Consider the following 20,608-nt stretch of genomic DNA (forward strand, 5'->3'; position numbering starts at 1 on the left):
TACGGCACCCAATGAGCTTTTTCTGATCAATTTTCAACCCTCTGAGTCATTTCAACCTAAAAACCGTGACTAGCACGTATTTATTGGGAAGGGACTGTCATATCAAACTCTGCAAACACTTAGAACAGTAAGTGCTCGATAAATGATTGATCCTCTCTATATACGTATCAATCTAAGTATGTTCAATTGAACATTCAATTATCTATCCTGGTTTCACTCTTTGTGAATATTTTTGTCTGTGTCTTCTATTAGTGTTTGGGGACATATCTCATTTCTGTTGTAGCCTCCCAAACATCCATTTCTATAACTTCCTTTTTTTTCCCGTCCTCTCCACCCCAATATGTGAAACCCTAGTAAACACTCCGTAGAATGTGAGGAAGAAACAGTCCCTGTTCTCAGAGTCCTCACTTAACCAAAAAGCAAATGTTTGTCACCTTTACCCTCCAGGCTAATTTTTCTGTAAGAGAACTACCACCTGGCTGGGTTCGGGCAAGCCCAGAGGTAGGATTTTATAATAATAATAATGGCATTTATTAAGAGCTTACTATGTGCAAAGCACTGTTCTAAGCACTGGGGAGGTTACAAGGTGATCAGGTTGTCCCACGGGGGGCTCACATTACAGATGAGGTAACTGAGGCACAGAGAAGTTAAGTGACTTGCCCAAAGTCACACAGCTGACAATCGGCAGAGCAGGGATTAGAACCCATGACCTCTGACTCCAAAGCCTGTGCTCTTTTCAGTGAGCTACACTGCTTCTCTAATAATAATGATGGTATTTGTTAAGCACTTACTATGTGCCAAGCACTGTTCTAAGCACTGGGGCAGATACAAGGTAACCAGGTTGTCCCACAGGGTGCTCACAGGAAAACCGGGAAGAGGCAGCAACAGCATGTTTGGAGCTAAATTTTCCTTGAAGCACAATGTACCTCTTGAAACAATCCCATTCTTGGTAGAAATGAATCCCCCAAAGCCAGCTAGATTATTTTTTTCTAATTCAGATTTATTGAACATCCGAAGCATACAAGCGCTTGTCTTTCTGACTGCTCCAAGCCCCTCGCCCACCTGACGTCTAGTACAGCATGATGCTCCCGGAAATCCCAAAGCAGCCAGCCTTTCTGTAAATAAGGAAGCCACAAATACTTGGTTCTGGGATGGCCCGTGGGCAAGGGCTGTTTTTACATTTTTACCAGCTCATTCGACTCAAGCGACATAGGGAGCTCGGACTGGATCCCCGGGCTTGGTTGCGTGGGAGCTTGAGAAGTTAAGATGCCATTTTGTGCACTGCCACCGTGATGCCGTCATGCTTCTGGATCATGATGTTCCTGCAAGGCAAAGCCGAATAGGTGGAAGAATGCTTTACCCGGTTGGTGCCTGCTGCTTTAAGATGAGGATAAAGGGATAAGACAAGCCTCCAAACACTGCCCCCTTCACTGTAATTTTCCCTGATTTTCCTTGGGGAGAACTAACTCAAATCCCCTTTTGAGGAAGTTTAAACAAACTGAGGTACAAGAGAACAGCTTTGACACATATCTATTCTATCACATATCACATTTGACACATACCTATCACAGCTTTTGTACATATCTATTCTATTTATTTTATTTTGTTAGTATGTTTGGTTTTGTTCTCTGTCTCCCCCTTTTAGACTGTGAGCCCACTGCTGGGTAGGGACTGTCTCTATATGTTGCCAATTTGTACTTCCCAAGCGCTAGTACAGTGCTCTGCACATAGTAAGCGCTCAATAGATATGATTGATGATGATGATGATGACAAATACTGTTAAGGAGCAACCTCTTTTTAGTTTTTAAATCTGTCCCTTGTTCCTCACTGTGGTAGTCAGTGCCCGAGGAGTGCCTTGGTTTCACCCTCTTCCCACCAGACCGATTCGCCTGTCCAACAGTGCTATGTAGTCACGATGCTTTAACCTGCTTCGTGGTGTTTTTCACATCTTTACAGCTGCCCCAGAAGAGGGCTGGTTTTGCAGAAGTGGAAACGGGTTCAGAGATGAAGGTCCAGATGCATGAAATCTAGACCCATGAACTCTTGTGGTCCAAAGCTGAGCTTACAATAGTCCTGGGCCCCTATATTCACTACGCTGAAAGGTGGGCACTTATTTTCTGCAGTCACAGTATTTATGAAGTGCTAACTGAATAGAGGGCATAGTACTAAGTACTGGGAAAGAATGTGCTGATGGGAATTAGAGGCAAGGAGACTTTAGCCAAAGGGTTATCCTGGCTGCAGCCCAAAGGAGAGAAACCGCCACCCAATTCCATGCTCTCATGTTCAGTCACTATCAGGAGGAGGTGGATTAAGTCATGGGAGGGGATCCTACCACTTTTAAGGACTAGATCCCCCTCTTCTCCTTCTAACCGACATGATTCCTCCCGGTTCACCACCTCCAGTCTGTACAAATGCCGATCCACCACCCTAGAAGAATCTGCGTAAATTAGAGGTGTAATATTGTGCTAGGCCATGCCCCAATGTCAAATGATGACCAACCTTGTATCCCCCTCCAGCACTTAGAACAGTGCTTTGCACATAGTAAGCACTTAACAAATGCCATCATTATTATTTCCCGAATATGCAGTTGAGCTGGAAATGAACCAGAGCTCTTGAGGGGGAAGGGAAGACCAGGTTCATAAATAATAACAATAATGATGGCATTTGTTAAGCGCTTACTATGTGCAAAGCTCTGTTCTAAGCGCTGAGGAAATACAAGGTGATCAGGTTGTCCCACGTGGGGCTCACAGTCTTAATCCCCATTTTACAGATGAGGTAACTGAGGCTCAGAGAAGTTAAGTGATGTGCCCAAGGTCACACAGCAGACATGTGGTGGAGCTGGGATTCGAACCCATGACCTCTGACTCCAGAGCCCGGGCTCTTTCCACTGAGAACTACAAGGCAGCCATGGGAGTTTTCAGCCCAAAGGAATGAGGGATTTTAAAGGCTTGACGACTCATACTCACCCACTGTCGGACTCTAGACACACGACCGGGATATCAGTGGGGTCGGTGGTTAGTTTAGCCGCTTGTTGAGCCAGGACAGATATGACTCCGGCATGTTCATCTGACAGTGTTCCACGACCTGAAAGACACGGAAAAACTTCCATCAGACACAAATACCGGCATAGCCGCTGGCATACTGCACTGCATTTCAATCAGCTTCTGTAGATGATAGAAGACAAAGATGGCCAATGAATCCTGTGATAAATTTGAAAGCTCGGCCTTAAATTTTCATGGTCCGGTATGCAAATAGAATATCTTATTAATAAGTGGCAAAATATACTTCAACCCCATGGATGAAACCTGAGCTCTGTTCGGTACCAAATCTGCTTTCTAGAGGTGAGAGCTGTAATACAATCAAAGCCACAGTACCAAAAGAGTCAGAGGTTCACAGCAATTCAGAAAGCATCTGGAAAAAGAGGTACGAAAAATATCAAACCAGATAAGAGCTTTGATACAGCTGTCGATATAATCAGTTCTCTTCGGTCTCCTGGGAGAATGCTATTTTTTTTTTTAAGGAATTTGTTAAGCACTTACTATGTGCCAGTGGAGCAGATACAAGGTAATCAGGATGTACCCAATCATATCCTACATGGGCCAACAGTCTTCATCCCTATTTTCGGATGAGGTAACAGACATAGAGAAGTTAAGCCACTTGCCTAAGAACACCTGAGAAACACCTAACCCTACCCTCTGGGAACTCAACATTCCAAGGGATGGGAACTAATGAGAAAAATAAGGACTAAATCCCCAAAACTTGGTGTCTCCTACTTGTAAATTATTTATCTGTCCATCTCCCTAGCTAGATTGTAAACTCCATTTTAAAAAATGGAATGTGTTAAGCAAATTTCTGTGTGTCAGCCACCGTACTAAGTGCTGGGGTAGAGACAAGCTAATCAGGTTGGACACAGTCCATGTCCCGTATGGGGCTCACAGTCTTAACCCCCATTTTATAGACAAGGTAACTGAGGCACAGGGAAGTGACTTGCTTGAAGTCACACGGCAGAAAAGTGGTAGAACTGGGATTAAAACCCAGGTGCTCTGACTCCCAGGCTTCTTCCATTAGGCCTCGCTGCTTCTCATGTCCTATCTGGGTGTGAGGTGAAGCTTAAAGACCAACACTCCTTTCCACCTGGTACATCTGTAACGATAAGTTTCCTGTAGCTCTGATGAGTCTGCCATTTGTGGGGGGCCTGCACCTGTTTTCAACCTTGCCTCTTGATATAGCGATCCCCAGAACTGAAAGAGAGCAATCTCCTGATTGCTTTGTTTGCTTCTAAAGTTCCTCAACAGTCCAACGTTATGTTATTGTTTCAGAATGCTTTTCCCCCACTTTTTGCAAGTGGGGAACTTTTCCAATCCCAACTACGTCATCTTGAGTACTCTGCTCAAAGACAGCACAGGAAATCTATTAATCATATTTATGGAGCACTTACAATGTGTGAAGCACTGTACTAAGTGCTTGGGAGAGTACTACAGAGTTGATAGATACATGCCCTGCCCACAAGGAAAGGGCCATGGAACTCCCAGACTGGGACCACAGACCTCCTACCTTCTTCCTACCAGCTGATTCAGTTTTCTACTTCTCTGTCTTTACCTGTATTGTTGGCTGTTTACCCCCTAAACAGCAGGATTTGGTGATAAAATTAAGTTTTGTGTTGCCAATTAAAATCCTTGCCCTGGGAAACACTTAATGTTTTTTTTTCCTAAACCCAGTCATCTATGCCTTGAAGCCTACCCTGGTGGGGAGAAAAGATGTCTTCAATAAGATCGTGATGGTGGTGGGGTGGGGGGGGAGGAAGAAAGCGAGCAAGAGAGAGTGTGTTTGTGTGTGTGTGTGTGTGTTTGCGCACCTCCGCCCCCACCCCACTGCATAACTGCAGCCATTTGTTGATAGGAATAATTTCACTAATTCTCTAGGCTCAACCCTGAAGGGCGTATCAATAAATCTGTGTTTTTATTAAAGCTTCATTTCAGTCTGGGTATCATGGCTTAGCTGCAAACTCCCAACACAGGCAGTCACGGACAACTTGCTCTGAAATATGTCTCCAGTTTGGCACAGGGACCGGCCTCCTAATTGGGTCTGCAACCAAGCCGGGTAACAGATACTTCGCTGAGCGGCTTATGTGGATTTGTGGATCCTAAACTGCTTCTGCTCTACAGTCCGGTGAGATCAGTCCTACTCAGGGGTGCAGGCTGCAAAATGCTTTCCTGCTGGCATAGAACAAGTTCCCAAATGTAGGCATCCTTGATGTTCTTTAGAATCTGCAGCCCCTAAACTTATTAGGCAGGAGAACAAACTCTCATCAGGTTGACTGACATGTCTACTTCCCTAACATTTTCACACCTGAAGTAATCTTCAGGGTAAAGGACGTGCTTAGTTCACAATCACAGACAGCATTGCTATTTAACAATGGGAAGTATAATATCTCATTTTCCTGGTGCTCATGCCTATCATTTTGTCAAATACTAAGAGGTTCAGGAGGAATTTGGACACATGAATGACAAGATGTCCATAATGGGTCACTTGGGGTCAAGTTAAGGATGCTAAATGGTTCATCCCTAACACTACGATGGATGTCTGGAAGGGCGATCAATCAGTAGTATTGATTCAGTGCCTACTTGGAAGCCCTGGAAAGGACACGGGCTTGGGCCTGCTGTGTGACCTTAGGCAAGTCACTTAGCTTCACTGTACCTCAGTCCCCTCATCTGCAAAATGGGGATTCAGTACCTGTTCTCCCTTCTACTTGGCCTGTGAGCCCCATATGGGTACTGATCAACTTGAATCTACCCCAGCACTTAGTACAGTACTTGACACATAACAGGCGCTTAACAACTACCCCAATCATTATTACTATGGGCTGAGCACCGTACTTTGTGTCTGGGAGAGTACAGGGCCACCCCCACGCCGTTCCTTCAAGCAACCCCTTGGCAACTATCTGAGACAGACTACTAGCCCAGATGGACTACTGGGCTGACCCAGTAACACTGCCAGCTCCCTAGAGCAGACCATACAATGCCTGGCCTAATCACAGGCTCACACAAGTAATATTTTCCACTAGTAAGTTCAGTTTCTTTCCACAAGTAACTTTCCATTAGTCCTGGCCTCCAATCTAGAGTTGGACATTCACTCTTTCATTCAATCAATCAATCGATCGTATTTACAGCAGAGCACTGTTCTAAGACTTGGGAGAGTACAATATAACAATAGACAGACACAGTCCCTGCCCACAACAAGCTTTCAGTCCTCCCTCGACTAGGAGATGGCCAGCGTGACAGCACGTACCCAACAGAGAAGAGGCAGAAATAGTAGACAGAGAGCTACAGCAGCAGCAAATCAAACTGCTGCATCAAATACCATCACTTTGCAAGCTCAGAGCACTCAGGTTTGACCAAGCAAGAAATATTCTGAATGATTTACTTACAGCCCAGATTTAGCCCCTGGGAGTCTGTGCACAAGACTCCAACAATTGAGGGATTCTTCATCCTATTACAGATAAAATAATGAGAGGCCAACAATGAGATTAGCATGGAGAGAACAACTTGAGAAGGAAAAGAGTCTGAAATCGGGGTTCTGAAACCTCTTCATGGGTTTGCTCCAGTGAGCTCACGCTTTAGAGTCCTCCACAGGCCTGGATTTATCGAGCACACTGTAAGCGCTCAATAAGTACGACTGAATGAATCAATCTGGCTCCTTAGGGCCAGGAAGGGACAAATAACCCAGGGCCAGGAGGTCCTGAGGGACAAATAACCCGGGTCTGGACCCAAGCGAGTGGCCCACACCCCGTGAAGTTGAATTTGAATTGCCCCAACTCTCAGCGGCTTGGTTGGGTGGATGGTGATATCCTTGTCGAGGCAAAGCTGCCCTGCCACCAAGCAGATCCCAATTCCCAGTGTGCTGCCTTGCTGGGACCCTTCTGGGCATATTCAAGGACACCAGGAGAGTGGCAGTCCGGGATACCATGGAGGCACATTGTGTTACACTGCCATTTTTGCAGCCCGCAACTATCCACGAGCTCCAGATACACTCTGGCACCACGGAACCTGGAGAAAGGCAACATCGGGGATTGAGACTTTGAGCCTCAAGTGCTTAGTACAGTGCTCTGCACACAGTAAGCGCTCAGTAAATGCGATTGAATGAATGAGCCCCAAATGGGACAAGGGACTCTGTCCAACCCGATTGATCTGTACCCACCCCAGTGCTTAGGATGGTTCCGGGCACGTAAGTGGGCAGGGAATGCCACTGTTTATTGTTGCACTGTACTTTCCCAAGCACTCAGTACAGTGCTCTGCACAGTAAGTGCTTAATAAATACGACTGAATGAACAAGCAGTATGGCTCAGTGGAAAGAGCACGGGCTTGGGAGTCAGAAGGCAAGGGTTCTAATCCCGGCTCTGCCACTTGTCATCTGTGTGACTTCGGCCAAGTCACTTCACTTCTCTGTGCCTCAGTTACCTCATCTGCAAAATGGGGATTAAAAGTGTGAGCCCCACTTGGGACAACCCGATTACCTGGTACCTGCCCCCAGCACTAGTGCTTGGCACATAGTAAGCGCTTAACAAATGCCACCATCATTATTATTATTATAAGAGCTTAACATATACCACAATTATAATCGGAGTGAGAATCGGCAAATTTTTTAAAAGCAGACATACGAATGTCCAGTCTTTATGGAAATCGGACAGGGGTGAGACCAGCTGGAAAAGAATTTCAGCCCATCTTGTCTCTTCCTAGTACATTCCTTTATCTACTATGCATCACTTAACTTCTCTGTGCCTCAGTTACCTCATCTGTAAAATGGGGATGAAGACTGTGAGCCCCCTGTGGGACAACACGATCACCTTGTAACCTCCCCAGCGCTTAGAACAGTGCTTTGCACATAGTAAGCGCTTTATAAATGCCATCATTATTATTATTATTATCATCAAAGATGAGTTCCTGTTTCATTGTGTAGGAGTTGCGGGGAGGGGAGGGGGTTGGGTTGGTTTCATGCATCCGTTCCAGTTTGCAGTCGGAGGTGTTTTTTAATAGTACTTGTTTAAGCACTTTACAATTTTTCTCTCCTGGGACTGCTAATCCATAATAAAGGAACTAGTAGTCAAGAAAGGTGCTGACGATTAATATTAGGAAGGCTTGCTATGAAGAGCCTGGAAAAAGTCATGAAATGTGCTGATGTAACAACTGCCACAAAAATACAAATCGTCAATTCTGTGGTGTTTCCAGTGACAATGTATGGATCCGAAAGCTGGACAGTGAAAAAACAGGACATTCCTCTGAAACGTGGTGTTTGGGAAGGCTTTTGCAAATACCATGGACTGCCCGAAAAACAAATGGATCTGAGAGCAAATTAAGCCAAAGTGGTCTCTGGAAGGCCAAATAACTTGACTTAGATTAGCATATTTTGAACTCATAATCAGGAGGACTAATTCTCTGGAGAAGACACTAATGCTACAAAAAGTTCAGGGAAAACAAGGAAGAGGCTGAGCAGCAGCTAGACGGATAGAGAAAATAAAACCGATAACGGAAGAACCGCTAGAAAGGTTGCGGATTACGACAGAGGACAGGGCGCTCTGGAGACGGCATATCCATGGAGTCGCTATGAATCGGAAACGATTTCACGGCACTTAATAATAACGATGTGTTAAGCGCTGGGGTGAATGTCAGTCAATCAGTTGGGACACAGACCAAATGGGAGGGAGAACAGGTCTAATGATAATATTAATAATGGTGTTTGTCAGACAATAATAATGGTATTTGTTAACAATAAGTGTGGCATTTGTTAAGCACTTATTATGTGCCAGACACTGTACTAAGCGCTGGTGTGGATACAAGCAAATTGGATGGGCACAGTCCTTTGTCCCACATGAGACTCAGTCTCAATCCCCATTTGACAGATGAGGTAACAGGCACGAGAAGTGAGACTGTGAGCCCATTGCTGGATAGGAACCGTCTCTATAGGTTGCCAATTTGTACGTCCCAAGCGCTTAGTACAGTGCTCTGCACACAGTAAGCGCTCAATAAATATGACTGAATGAATGAAGTGGCAGACGAGGGGTGGAACCGGGGTTAGAACACATGACCTCATCATCCGGGCTCCATTCATTCCTTCAATCGTATTTATTGAGCGCTTACTGTGGGCACAGCACTATACTAAGCGCTAGGAATATACAAGTCAGCTACAAAGAGAGACAATCCCTGCCCACAGAGGGTTAACAGTCTAGAAGCTGGGGAAGCAGCATGGCTCAGTGGAAAGAGCCTGGGCTTTGGAGCCAGAGGTCAAGGGTTCAAATCCCGGCTCTGCCAATTGTCAGCTGTGTGACTTCGGGCAAGTCACTTCACTTCTCTGGGCCTCAGTTACCTCATCTGTAAAATGGGGGCGAAGACTGTGAGCCCCCAGTGGGACAACCTGATTCATTCATTCAATCGTATTTATTGAGCACTTACTGTGTGCAGAGCACTGTACTAAGCGCTTGGGAAGGACAAGTTGGCAACATATAGAGACGGTCCCTACCCAACAGCGGGCTCACAGTCTAGAAGGGGGAGACAGACAACAAAACATATTAACCAAATAAAACAAATAGAATAAATATTCAACAGGCATCAGTAGCATCGATAGAAATCAACAGAATTAGAGATTCCAACTCAGGCTCAGAGGAAAGAGCACGAGCTTTGGAGTCAGAGGTCATGGGTTCAAATCCCGAATCCGCCAATTGTCACCGGTGTGACTTTGGGCAAGTCACTTCACTTCTTTGTGCCTCATTACCTCATCTTTAAAATGGAGATTGACTGTGAGCCCCCCATGGGACAACCTGATGAGCCTGTAACCTCCCCAGCGCTTAATAATAATAATAATAATGGCATTTGTTAAGTGCTTACTATGTGCAAAGCACTGTTCTAAGCGCTGGGGGGATACAAGATGATCAGCTTGTCCCACATGGGGCTCACAATCTTAATCCCCATTTTACAGATGAGGTAACTGAGGTACAGAGAAGTGAAGTGACCTGCCCAAAGTCACACAGCTGACAAGTGGCGGAGCCGGCATTTGAACCCATGACCTCTGACTTCAAAGCCTAGACTCCTTCTGCTGAGCCACGCTGATTCTCGGCTTAATAAATGCCATTATTATTATCCCTTCTAGACTGTGAGCCCGCCGTTGAGTAGGGACCGTCTGTATATGTTGCCAACTTGGACTTCCCAAGTGCTTGGTACAGTGCTCTGCACACAGTAAGCGCTCAATAAATACGATTCAATGAACTCGTACGTCCCAAGCACTTAGGACAGTGCTCTGCACACAGTAAGCGCTCACTAAGTATGACTGAATGAACTCGTACTTCCCAAGCGCTTAGGACAGTGCTCTGCACACAGTAAGCGCTCAATAAATACGATGGAATGAACTCGTACTTCCTAAGCGCTTAGAACAGTGCTCTGCACACAGTAAGCGCTCAATAAACACGACTGAATGAACTCAGTCAATCGTATTTATTGAGCGCTTACTGTGTGCAGAGCACTGTACTAAGCGCTTGGGAAGTACAAGTTGGCAACATAAAGAGATGGCCCCTACCCAACAGTGGGCTCACAGTCTAGAAGGGGGAGACAGAGAACAAAACCAAACATATTAAGAAAATAAAATAAATACAATAGATATGTACAAGCAAAACAGAGTAATAAATATGTACAAACATATATACATGTATAACTTGTACTTCTCAAGCACTTAGTACAGTGCTCTGCACACTAAGTGCTCAATAAATACGACTGAATGAACTCGTACTTCCCAAGCGCCTAGGACGGTGCTCTGCACACAGTAAGTGCTCAATAAATACGATTGAATGCACTCGTACTTCCCAAGCACTTAGGACAGTGCTCTGCACAGAATAAGCGCTCAATAAATACGTTTGAATGAACTCGTACATCCCAAGTGCTTACGACAGTGCTCTGCACAGAATAAGAGCTCAATAAATACGATTGAATGAACTTGTACTTCCCAAGCACTTAGGACAGTGCTCTGCACACAGTAAGCGCTCAATAAATACCATCGATTGATTGACAGTGCTCTACACACGGTAAGTGCTCAATAAATACGACTGAATGAACTCGTACTTCCCAAGCGCTTAGGACAGTGCTCTGCACACAGTAAGTGCTCAATAAATAAGATCGATTGATTGATTGACAGTGCTCTGCACACAGTAAGCGCTCAATAAATACGATTGAATGAACTCGTACTTCCCAAGCGCTTAGGACAGTGCTCTGCACACAGTAAGCGCTCAATAAATATGATTGAATGAACTCGTACGTCCCAAGTGCTGAGGAGGACAGTGCTCTGCACACAGTAAGCGCTCCATAAATACGACTGAATGAACTCGTACTTCCCGAGTGCTTAGGACAGTGCTCTGCACACAGTAAGCGCTCACTAAATATGAATGAATGAATGAGATCTAGCCCCTAGGCCCTGCTGCTTCTGAGGCCTCGAATCCCCGGGCACTTGGCGGGTAATAATAATAATAATAATGGCATTTATTAAGCGCTTACTATGTGCAAAGCACTGTTCTAAGCGCTGGGGAAGTTACAAGGTGATCAGGTTGTCCCACAGGGGGCTCACAGTCTTTAATCCCCATTTTCCTGATGAGGGAACTGAGGCACAGAGAAGTGAAGCCAATCAATCAGCGCATCAGGCAGAAACTCCTCACCCTGGGCTTCAAGGCTGTCCATCCATCCATCCATCCCCTCGCCCCCTCCTACCTCACCTCCCTTCTCTCCTTCTCCAGCCCAGCCCGCACCCTCAAATCCTCCGCCTCTAACCTCCTCACCGTTAGGCCTCGTTCTCGCCTGTCCCGCCGTCGACCCCCGGCCCCCGTCCTCCCCCGGGCCCGGAATGCCCTCCCTCTGCCCATCCGCCAAGTTAGCTCTCTTCCTCCCTTCAAGGCCCTGCTGAGAGCTCACCTCCTCCAGGAGGCCTTCCCACACTGAGCCCCTTCCTTCCTCTCCCCCTCGTCATCCCCCCATCTTACCTCCTTCCCTTCCCCACAGCACCTGTATATATGTATCTATGTTTGTACATAATTATTACTCTATTTATTTACTTATTTTACTTGTACATATCTATTCTATTTATTTTATTAGTATGTTTGGTTTTGTTGTCTGTCTCCCCCCTTTTAGACTGTGAGCCCACTGTTGGGTAGGGACTGTCTTTATGTGTTGCCAATTTGTACTTCCCAAGCGCTTAGTACAGTGTTCTGCACACAGTAAGCGCTCAATACGATTGATTGATTCCTCTCCCCCTGGTCATCCCCCCGATCTTACCTCCTTCCCTTCCCCACAGCACCTGTATATATGTATATATGTCTATACATATTTATTACTGTGTTTTACGTGTACATATCTATTCTATTTATTTTATTTTGTTAGTATGTTTGGTTTTGTTCTCTGTCTCCCCATTTTAGACTGTGAGCCCACTGCTGGGTAGGTACCGTCTCTATATGTTGCCAACTTGTACTTCCCAAGCGCTTAGTCCAGTGCTCAGCACACAGTGAGTGCTCAATACGATTGATCGATTGCCTGTCTCTATATGTTTCCAACTTGTACTTCCCAAGCGCTTAATCCAGTGCTCCGCACACAGTAAGTGCTCAATACAACTGATTGATTGACTGTCTCTCTATGTTTCCAACTTGTACTTCCCAAGCACTTAGTCCAGTGCTCTGCCCACAGTAAGCGCTCAATAAATACGATTGAATGATTGACTGTCTCTATATGTTTCCAACTTGTACTTCCCAAGCGCTTAGTCCAGTGCTCAGCACGCAGTAAGCACTCAATAAATACGATTGAATGATTGACTATATATATTTCCACTTGTACTTCCCAAGCACTTAGTCCAGTGCTCTGCACACAGTAAGCGCTCAATAAATACGATTGATTGATTGACTGTCTCTATATGTTTCCAACTTGTACCTCCCAGGCGCTAAGTCCAGTGCCCTGCCCACAGTAAGCGCTCGATAAATACGATTGATTGTCTCTATGTTTCCAACTTGTCCTTCCCAAGCGCTTAGTCCAGTGCTCTGCACACAGTGAGCGCTCAATAAATTTGACTGATTGATTCTCTGTTTCCAACTTGTACTTCCCAAGCTCTTAGTCCAGTGCTCTGCACACAGTGAGCGCTCAATGAATACGACTGAATGATTGACTGTATATGTTGCCAACTTGTACTTCCCAAGCGTTTAGTCCAGTGCTCTGCCCACAGTCAGCACTCAAAAAATACGATTGACTGTATATGTTTCCAACTTGTACTTCCCAAGCGCTTAGTCCAGTGCTCTGCACACAGTGAGCGCTCAATAAATACGATTGATTGACTGTCCCTATGTTTCCAACTTGGACTTCCCAAGCGCTTAGTCCAGTGCCCCGCACACAGTAAGCGCTCAATAAAGACGATTGAATGACTGATTGACTGTCCCTATATGTTTCCAACTTGTCCTTCCCAAGCGCTTAGTCCAGTGCTCCGCACACAGTAAGCGCTCAATAAATACGATTGATTGTCTCTCTATGTTGCCAACTTGGACTTCCCAAGCGCTTAGTCCAGTGCTCCGCACACAGTAAGCGCTCAATAAATACGATTGACTGATTGAAGTGACTCGCCCAAAGTCACCCAGCTGACAATAGTCGAAGCCATGACCTTTGACCCCAAAGGCCGGGCTCTTCCCACTGAGCCACGCTGCTTCTCATCAGGTGAGGGAGGGCGGGTTTTCTCCTGAAGGGGGCAGGGCGGCTTCCTCTTCCTCCTCCTTAATAAATGCTATTGATTGATGATTGACTGATTGATTGATTGATCGATTAATTGGCCGTCCTCCTCCCGTCCCTCCTGTCAGCCGCGACGGCCTCCCCGCGCCACCCACGTGTCCTCCAGGTGCTGCTCCAGCGTCGCCTCCATCGCTCCCGCCCGCTCCGGCCCGAGCGCGCGACCCGCCGCCTCACGTGACCGCCAGGGCCCCCGCGCACGCGCGACGGCCCCGCGCGCACGTGACCCCCTCCCGCGCACGCGCGACGGCCCCGAGCGCACGTGACCAGCCCCTCTACGTCCCGCCCCCACGTGACAAGGGCGGTGCCCTCCGGTGGCCGCGAAGGGACAGATATATCCGAAGTCGTTCCTGCTGCTGCTGCTGCTGGTCATCATTCATTCATTCAATCAATCGTATTTATTGAGCGCTTACTGCGTGCAGAGCACTGTACTAAGCGCTTGGGAAGCCCAAGTCGGCAACATCTAGAGACGGTCCCTACCCAACAGCGGGCTCACAGTCTAGAAGGGGGAGACGGACAACAGAACATATTAAGAAATAATAATATATCATATAATAATATAACAATATATTATTAGATCATACTATATTTTAACATTATAATATATACTATAGTATTATAAATAATAATTATATCATATAATAAGAATATATATCTTTTGGATGGCATTTATTAAGCGCCTACTATGTGCAAAGCACTGTTCTAATAGTAATGATGGCGTTTGTTAATAATAATAATAGTAATGGCAACATCTAGAGACGGTCCCTACCCAACAGCGGGCTCACAGTCTAGAAGGGGGAGACGGACAACAGAACATATTAAGAAATAATAATATATCATATAATAATATAACAATATATTATTAGATCATACTATATTTTAACATTATAATATATACTATAGTATTATAAATAATAATTATATCATATAATAATAATATATATCTTTTGGATGGCGTTTATTAAGCGCCCACTATGTGCAAAGCACTGTTCTAATAGTAATGATGGCTTTTGTTAATAATAATAATAATAATAATGGCAACATCTAGAGATGGTCCCTACCCAACAGCGGCCTCACAGTCTAGAAGGGGGAGACGGACAACAGAACATATTAAGAAATAATCATATATCATAGAATAATATAATAATATATTATTGTTGGATCATACTAGATTTTAACATTATAATATATACTATAGTATTATAAATAATAATAATATCATATAATAATAATATATATCTTTTGGATGGCGTTTATTAAGCGCCCACTATGTGCAAAGCACTGTTCTAATAGTAATGATGGCTTTTGTTAATAATAATAATAATAATAATGGCAACATCTAGAGATGGTCCCTACCCAACAGCGGGCTCACAGTCTAGAAGGGGGAGACGGACAACAGAACATATTAAGAAATAATCATATATCATAGAATAATATAATAATATATTATTGTTAGATCATACTAGATTTTAACATTATAATATATACTATAGTATTATAAATAATAATTATATCATATAATAAGAGTATATATCTTTTGGATGGCGTTTATTAAGCGCCTACTATGTGCAAAGCACTGTTCTAATAGTAATGATGGCTTTTGTTAATAATAATAATAATAATAATAATGGCAACATCTAGAGATGGTCCCTACCCAACAGTGGGCTCACAGTCTAGAAGGGGGAGACGGACAACAAAACAAAACATATTAAGAAATAATAATATATTATATAATAAAATAATAATACATTATCATTATATTATAATATATTATAACATAATATATACTATAGTATTATAAATAATAATATAATATAATAATAATATATATCTTTTGGATGGCATTTATTAAGCGCTTACTATGTGCAAAGCACTGTTCTAATAGTAATGATGGCATTTGTTAATGATAATAATAGTAATGGCAACATCTAGAGACAGTCCCTACCCAACAGCGGGCTCACAGTCTAGAAGGGGGAGATGGACAACAAAACAAAACATATTAAGAAATAATAGTACATTATATAATAATATATTATTATATTATAATATATTATAACATTATAATATATACTATAGTATTATTATTAATAATAATATAATATATATCTTTTGGATGGCATTTATTAAGCGCTTACTATGTGCAAAGAGATGGTCCCTACCCAACAGCGGGCTCACAGTCTAGAATGGGGAGACGGACAACAAAACAAAACATATTAAGAAATAATAATATATTATACAGTAATGTAATAATAATAAATTATAATATCATAATATATTATAACATTATAATATATAATACAATATTATAAAGGATAATAATAATATATAATAATATATATCTTTTGGATGGCATTTATTAAGCACTTACTATGTGCAAAGCACTGTTCTAATAGTAATGATGGTATTTGTTAATAATAATTTAGTAGGCGCTTACTATGTGCAAAGCACCGTTCTAATAGTAATGATGGTATTTGTTAATAATAATAATAGTAATGATGGTATTTGTTAATAATAATAATAATAATAATAGTAATGATGGTATTTGTTAATAATAATAATAATAATGGCATTTATTAAGCGCTTACTATGTGCAGAGCACTGTTCTAATAGTAATGATGGCATTTGTTAATAATAATGATAGTAATGATGGTATTTGTTAATAATAATAATAGTAATGATGGTATCTGTTAATAATAATAATAATAATAACGACATTTATTAAGCACTTACTATGTGCAAAGCACTGTTCTATTAATAATGATGGTATTTGTTAATAATAATAATAGTAATGATGATATTTGTTAATAATAATAATGGCATTTATTAAGCGCTTACTATGTGCAAAACACTGTTCTAATAGTAATGATGGTATTTGATAATAATAATAATGGCATGTATTAAGCGCTTACTATGTGCAAAGCACTGTTCTAATAGTAACGGTGGTATTGGTTAAGGGCTTACTATGTCCAAAGCGCTGTTCTAATAGTAATGATGGTATTGGTTAAGCGCTTACTATGTATAAAGCGCTGTTCTAATGGTAATGATGGTATTGGTTAAATGCTTACTATGTGCAAAGCGCTGTTCTAATAGTAATGATGGTATTGGTTAAGCGCTTACTATGTGCAAAGCACTGTTCTAATAGTAATGATGGTATTTGCTAAGCATTTACTACGTGCAAAGCACTGTTCTGATAGTAATGATGGTATTGATTAAGCGCTTACTATGTGCAAAGCACTGTTCTAATACTAATGATGGTATTTGTTAAGTGCTTACTATGTGCAAAGCGCTGTTCTAAGCGCCGGGGCGGTTACAAGGTGATCAGATTGTCCCCCGGGGGGCTCACAGTCTTAATCCCCATTTTACAGGTGAGGTAACTGAGGCTCAGAGAAGTGAAGTGACTTGACCAAAGTCACACAGCTGACAGTTGGCGGAGCCGAGATTTGAACCCATGACCTTTGGCTTCAAACCCCGTGATCTTTCCACTCAGCCACGCTGCTTCTCTAATAATAATATTGATGGTATTTGTTAAGCGCTTACTGTGTGCAAAGCACTGTTCTAAGCGCTGGGGAGGTTACAAGGTGATCAGGTTGTCCCACGGGGGGCTCACAGTCTTAATCCCCGTTTTACAGGTGAGGTAACTGAGGCCCAGAGAAGTGAAGTGACTTGACCAAAGTCACCCAGCTGACAGTTGGCGGAGGCAGAATTTGAACCCATGACCTCGGACTCCAAAGCCCAGGCTCTTTCCACTGAGCCACGCCGCTTCTCTAATAATAATATTGATGGTATTAGTTAAGCACTTACTGTGTGCAAAGCGCTGTTCTAAGCACTTGGGAGGTTACAAGGTGATCAGGTTGTCCCACGGGGGGGCTCACAGTCTTAATCCCCATTTTCCAGGTGAGGGAACTGAGGCCCAGAGAAGTGAAATGACTTGCCCAAAGTCACCCAGCTGACAGTTGGCGGAGGCGGAATTTGAACCCATGACCTCGGACTCCAAAGCCCGGGCTCTTTCCACTGAGCCACATAGAGAGGCCGCTGACATAACGCGGAGAGGCCGGACGGTTTTTGGCCGCCTTCCTCCGACCGCTACTCAATTTTATTTCCACATTTTTCCTTGCCAATCTCCTCCGCCTCATCCTGACTCCTCCATTTCTCTGCTCTGTGATTTGGGGCAAGTCACTTCACTTCTCTAGGCTTCAGTTTCGTTCATTCCCTCATTCATTCAATCATAATAATAGGAATGATGACATTTAATAGGCACTTACTATGCGCAAAGCACTGTTCTAACCGCTGGAGTTGACAGATCAGTCATTATTATTATTATTATTATATAATATATAATTATAATTATATTATTATTATCATTATTATTATTTGTAAGTGTTCAATCAATCCAAAGTATTTACCCAGCACCTACTGAGTACAAAGTCTCTTCCTAAGTACTTGAGAGAGCACAATAGAATTAGTAGGCATAATCCTCCTTTTTTATGATATTTGTTAAGCATCGGGGAAGATACAAGTTAATGAGGTTAGAAATAGTCCAGTCCCTCATGGGGCCCACGGCATTAATCACCATTTTACAGAGGAGTTAACTGAGGCACGGGGAAGTGAAGTGACTTGCCCAAGGTCACACAACAGACAAGTGGCAGAAGCGGGATTAGAACCCAGGTCCCTCTGACTCCCGGGTTTATGCTGTAATCACTAGGTTATGCTCCCTCTCTAATCCCGGTTCTCAAGGAGTCTACAATCTAGTGGGGAAAACGGACACCCAAATCGATTCCAGAGAGGAGGCAGTAATGGAGTATAAAGACGTGTTCGGAAATTCCCCAGGGGAGTGGGAGTTTTCAAATGCCTCAGTGGAGAAGAAGTGTTGAAATCATCATCATCATCATCAATCGTATTTATTGAGCGCTTACTATGTGCAGAGCACCGTACTAAGCGCTTGGGAAGTACAAATTGGCAACATATAGAGACAGTCCCTACCCAACAGTGGGCTCACAGTCTAAAAGGGGGAGACAGAGAACAAAACCAAACATACTAACAAAATAAAATAAATAGAACAGATATGTACAAATAAAATGAATAAACAAATAAATAAATAAATAAATAAATAAATAAATAAATAGAGATGCTAGTAATGCTAGCTAGATGCTAGCTAGAAATGCTAGTAAAGGGGGATAAAAAGAGGAGAGGTTGGAAATGACTCAGTGGAGAAATGCCATAGAATGACTGATCAGGTTGTCTCATGGGGGGCTCCCAGTCTTAATCCCCATTTTACAGATGAGGGAACAGAGGCCCAGAGAAGTGAAGTGACTTGCCCAAAGTCACACCGCTGACAATGGGCAGAGCAGGGATTTGAACCCGTGACCTCTGACTCCAAAGCCCGGGCTCTTTCCACTGAGCCATGCTGCTTCTCGTATTTATTGAGCGCTTACTGTGTGCAGAGCACTGTACTAAGCGCTGGGGAAGTAGAAGTCGGCAACGCATAGAGACGGTCCCTACCCGACAATGGGTTCGCAGTCTAGAAGGGGGAGACAGACAACAAAACAAAACCTCATCTGGAAAATGGGGATTAAGGCTGGAAGTCCCAGGTGGGACATTGGGTCCAACCCAATTTGCCTGTATCCACCCCAGCACTTAGTTCAGTGCCTGGCACATAGCCCTTCTAATAATAATAATAATAATGATGATGATGGCATTTGTTAAGCGCTTACTATGTGCCAAGCACTGTTCTAAGCGCTAGGGGGGATACAAGGTGATCAGGTTGTCCCACGGGGGGCTCACAGTCGTCATCCCCATTTTACAGATGAGGTAACAGGGGCCCAGAGAAATTAAGTGACTTGCCCAAGGTCACACAGCAGACATGGGGCGGAGCCGGGACTCGAACCCATGACCTCTGACTCCAAAGCCCGGGCTCTTCCCACTGAGCCACGCTGCTTCTAGACTGTGAGCCCGTTGTTGGGTAGGGGCCGTCTCTATTTGTTGCCCAGTTGTGCTTTCCGAGCGCCTAGTCCAGTGCTCTGCACACAGCAAGTGCTCAGTACATAAGATTGACTCATCATCATCATCATCATCATCAACAATCGTATTTATTGAGCGCTTACTATGTGCAGAGCACTGTACTAAGCGCTTGGGAAGTACAAATTGGCAACATCTAGAGACAGTCCCTACCCAACAGTGGGCTCACAGTCTAAAAGGGGGAGACAGAGAACAAAACCAAACATACTAACAAAATAAAATAAATAGGATAGATATGTACAAGCAAAATAAATAAATAAATAAATAGAGTAATAGAGGTCACGGGTTCAAATTCCTGCTCTGCCCATTGTCAGCTGTGTGACTTTGGGCAAGTCGCTTAACTTCTCTGTGCCTCTGTTCCCTCATCTGTAAAATGGGGATTAAGACTGTGAGCCCCCCCGTGAGACAACCAGATCAGTCATTCTATGGCATTTCTCCATTGAGTCATTTCCAACCTCTCCGAATGAATATAGTAAGCACTGAACAAGTACCATTATTATTATTAATAAACTAGTCATAGCTCACAAGCTAGCTCTCCCTACCAGATTGTAAATTCCTGAGTACGTGGGTCATGAATACTTTTGCTGTACTCTCCTAAGCGCTTAGAACAGTGCTTTGCACATAGTAAGCGCTTAACAAATACCGTCATCATCATCGTTTTTATTACAGTCACACAGCTGACGAGCGGCAGAAGCGGGATCAGAATCCAATATTAATGCCAGTCTCCCCCCTAGGGATCAATCAATCAATCAATCAATCGTATTTATTGAGCACTTACTATGTGCAGAGCACTGTACTAAGCGCTT

General features: G+C 43.5%; 1 protein-coding gene across 1 annotated transcript; it reads right to left on the reverse strand.

The window, feature by feature from the left end:
* Nucleotides 1–979: 979 nt before the first annotated feature.
* On the reverse strand, nt 980–13,929 carry LAMTOR5 (late endosomal/lysosomal adaptor, MAPK and MTOR activator 5). The gene is made up of 4 exons (XM_038749640.1): nt 13,886–13,929; nt 6,428–6,489; nt 2,967–3,084; nt 980–1,322 (listed from the first exon to the last, which is right to left on the reverse strand). Exons 1-4 carry the CDS (start codon nt 13,918–13,920, stop codon nt 1,262–1,264), a joined length of 276 nt encoding a protein of 91 aa, XP_038605568.1. The 5' UTR covers nt 13,921–13,929; the 3' UTR covers nt 980–1,261.
* Nucleotides 13,930–20,608: the final 6,679 nt, after the last annotated feature.

Source organism: Tachyglossus aculeatus, chromosome 7 (assembly GCF_015852505.1).
Source record: "Tachyglossus aculeatus isolate mTacAcu1 chromosome 7, mTacAcu1.pri, whole genome shotgun sequence".
NCBI lineage: Eukaryota > Metazoa > Chordata > Mammalia > Monotremata > Tachyglossidae > Tachyglossus > Tachyglossus aculeatus.

Bases quoted from the DNA above. Each gene is read 5' to 3' on its own strand.
- LAMTOR5 (XM_038749640.1), bottom strand. From the start codon at position 13,920: ATGGAGGCGACGCTGGAGCAGCACCTGGAGGACAC. The intron at 3,085-6,427 runs GTAAGTAAATCA...CGTGTCTTTCAG, and splicing joins CCAGGGGCTAAATCTGGGCT to GTCGTGGAACACTGTCAGAT. The intron at 1,323-2,966 runs GTGAGTATGAGT...TTTGCCTTGCAG, and splicing joins TGTCTAGAGTCCGACAGTGG to GAACATCATGATCCAGAAGC.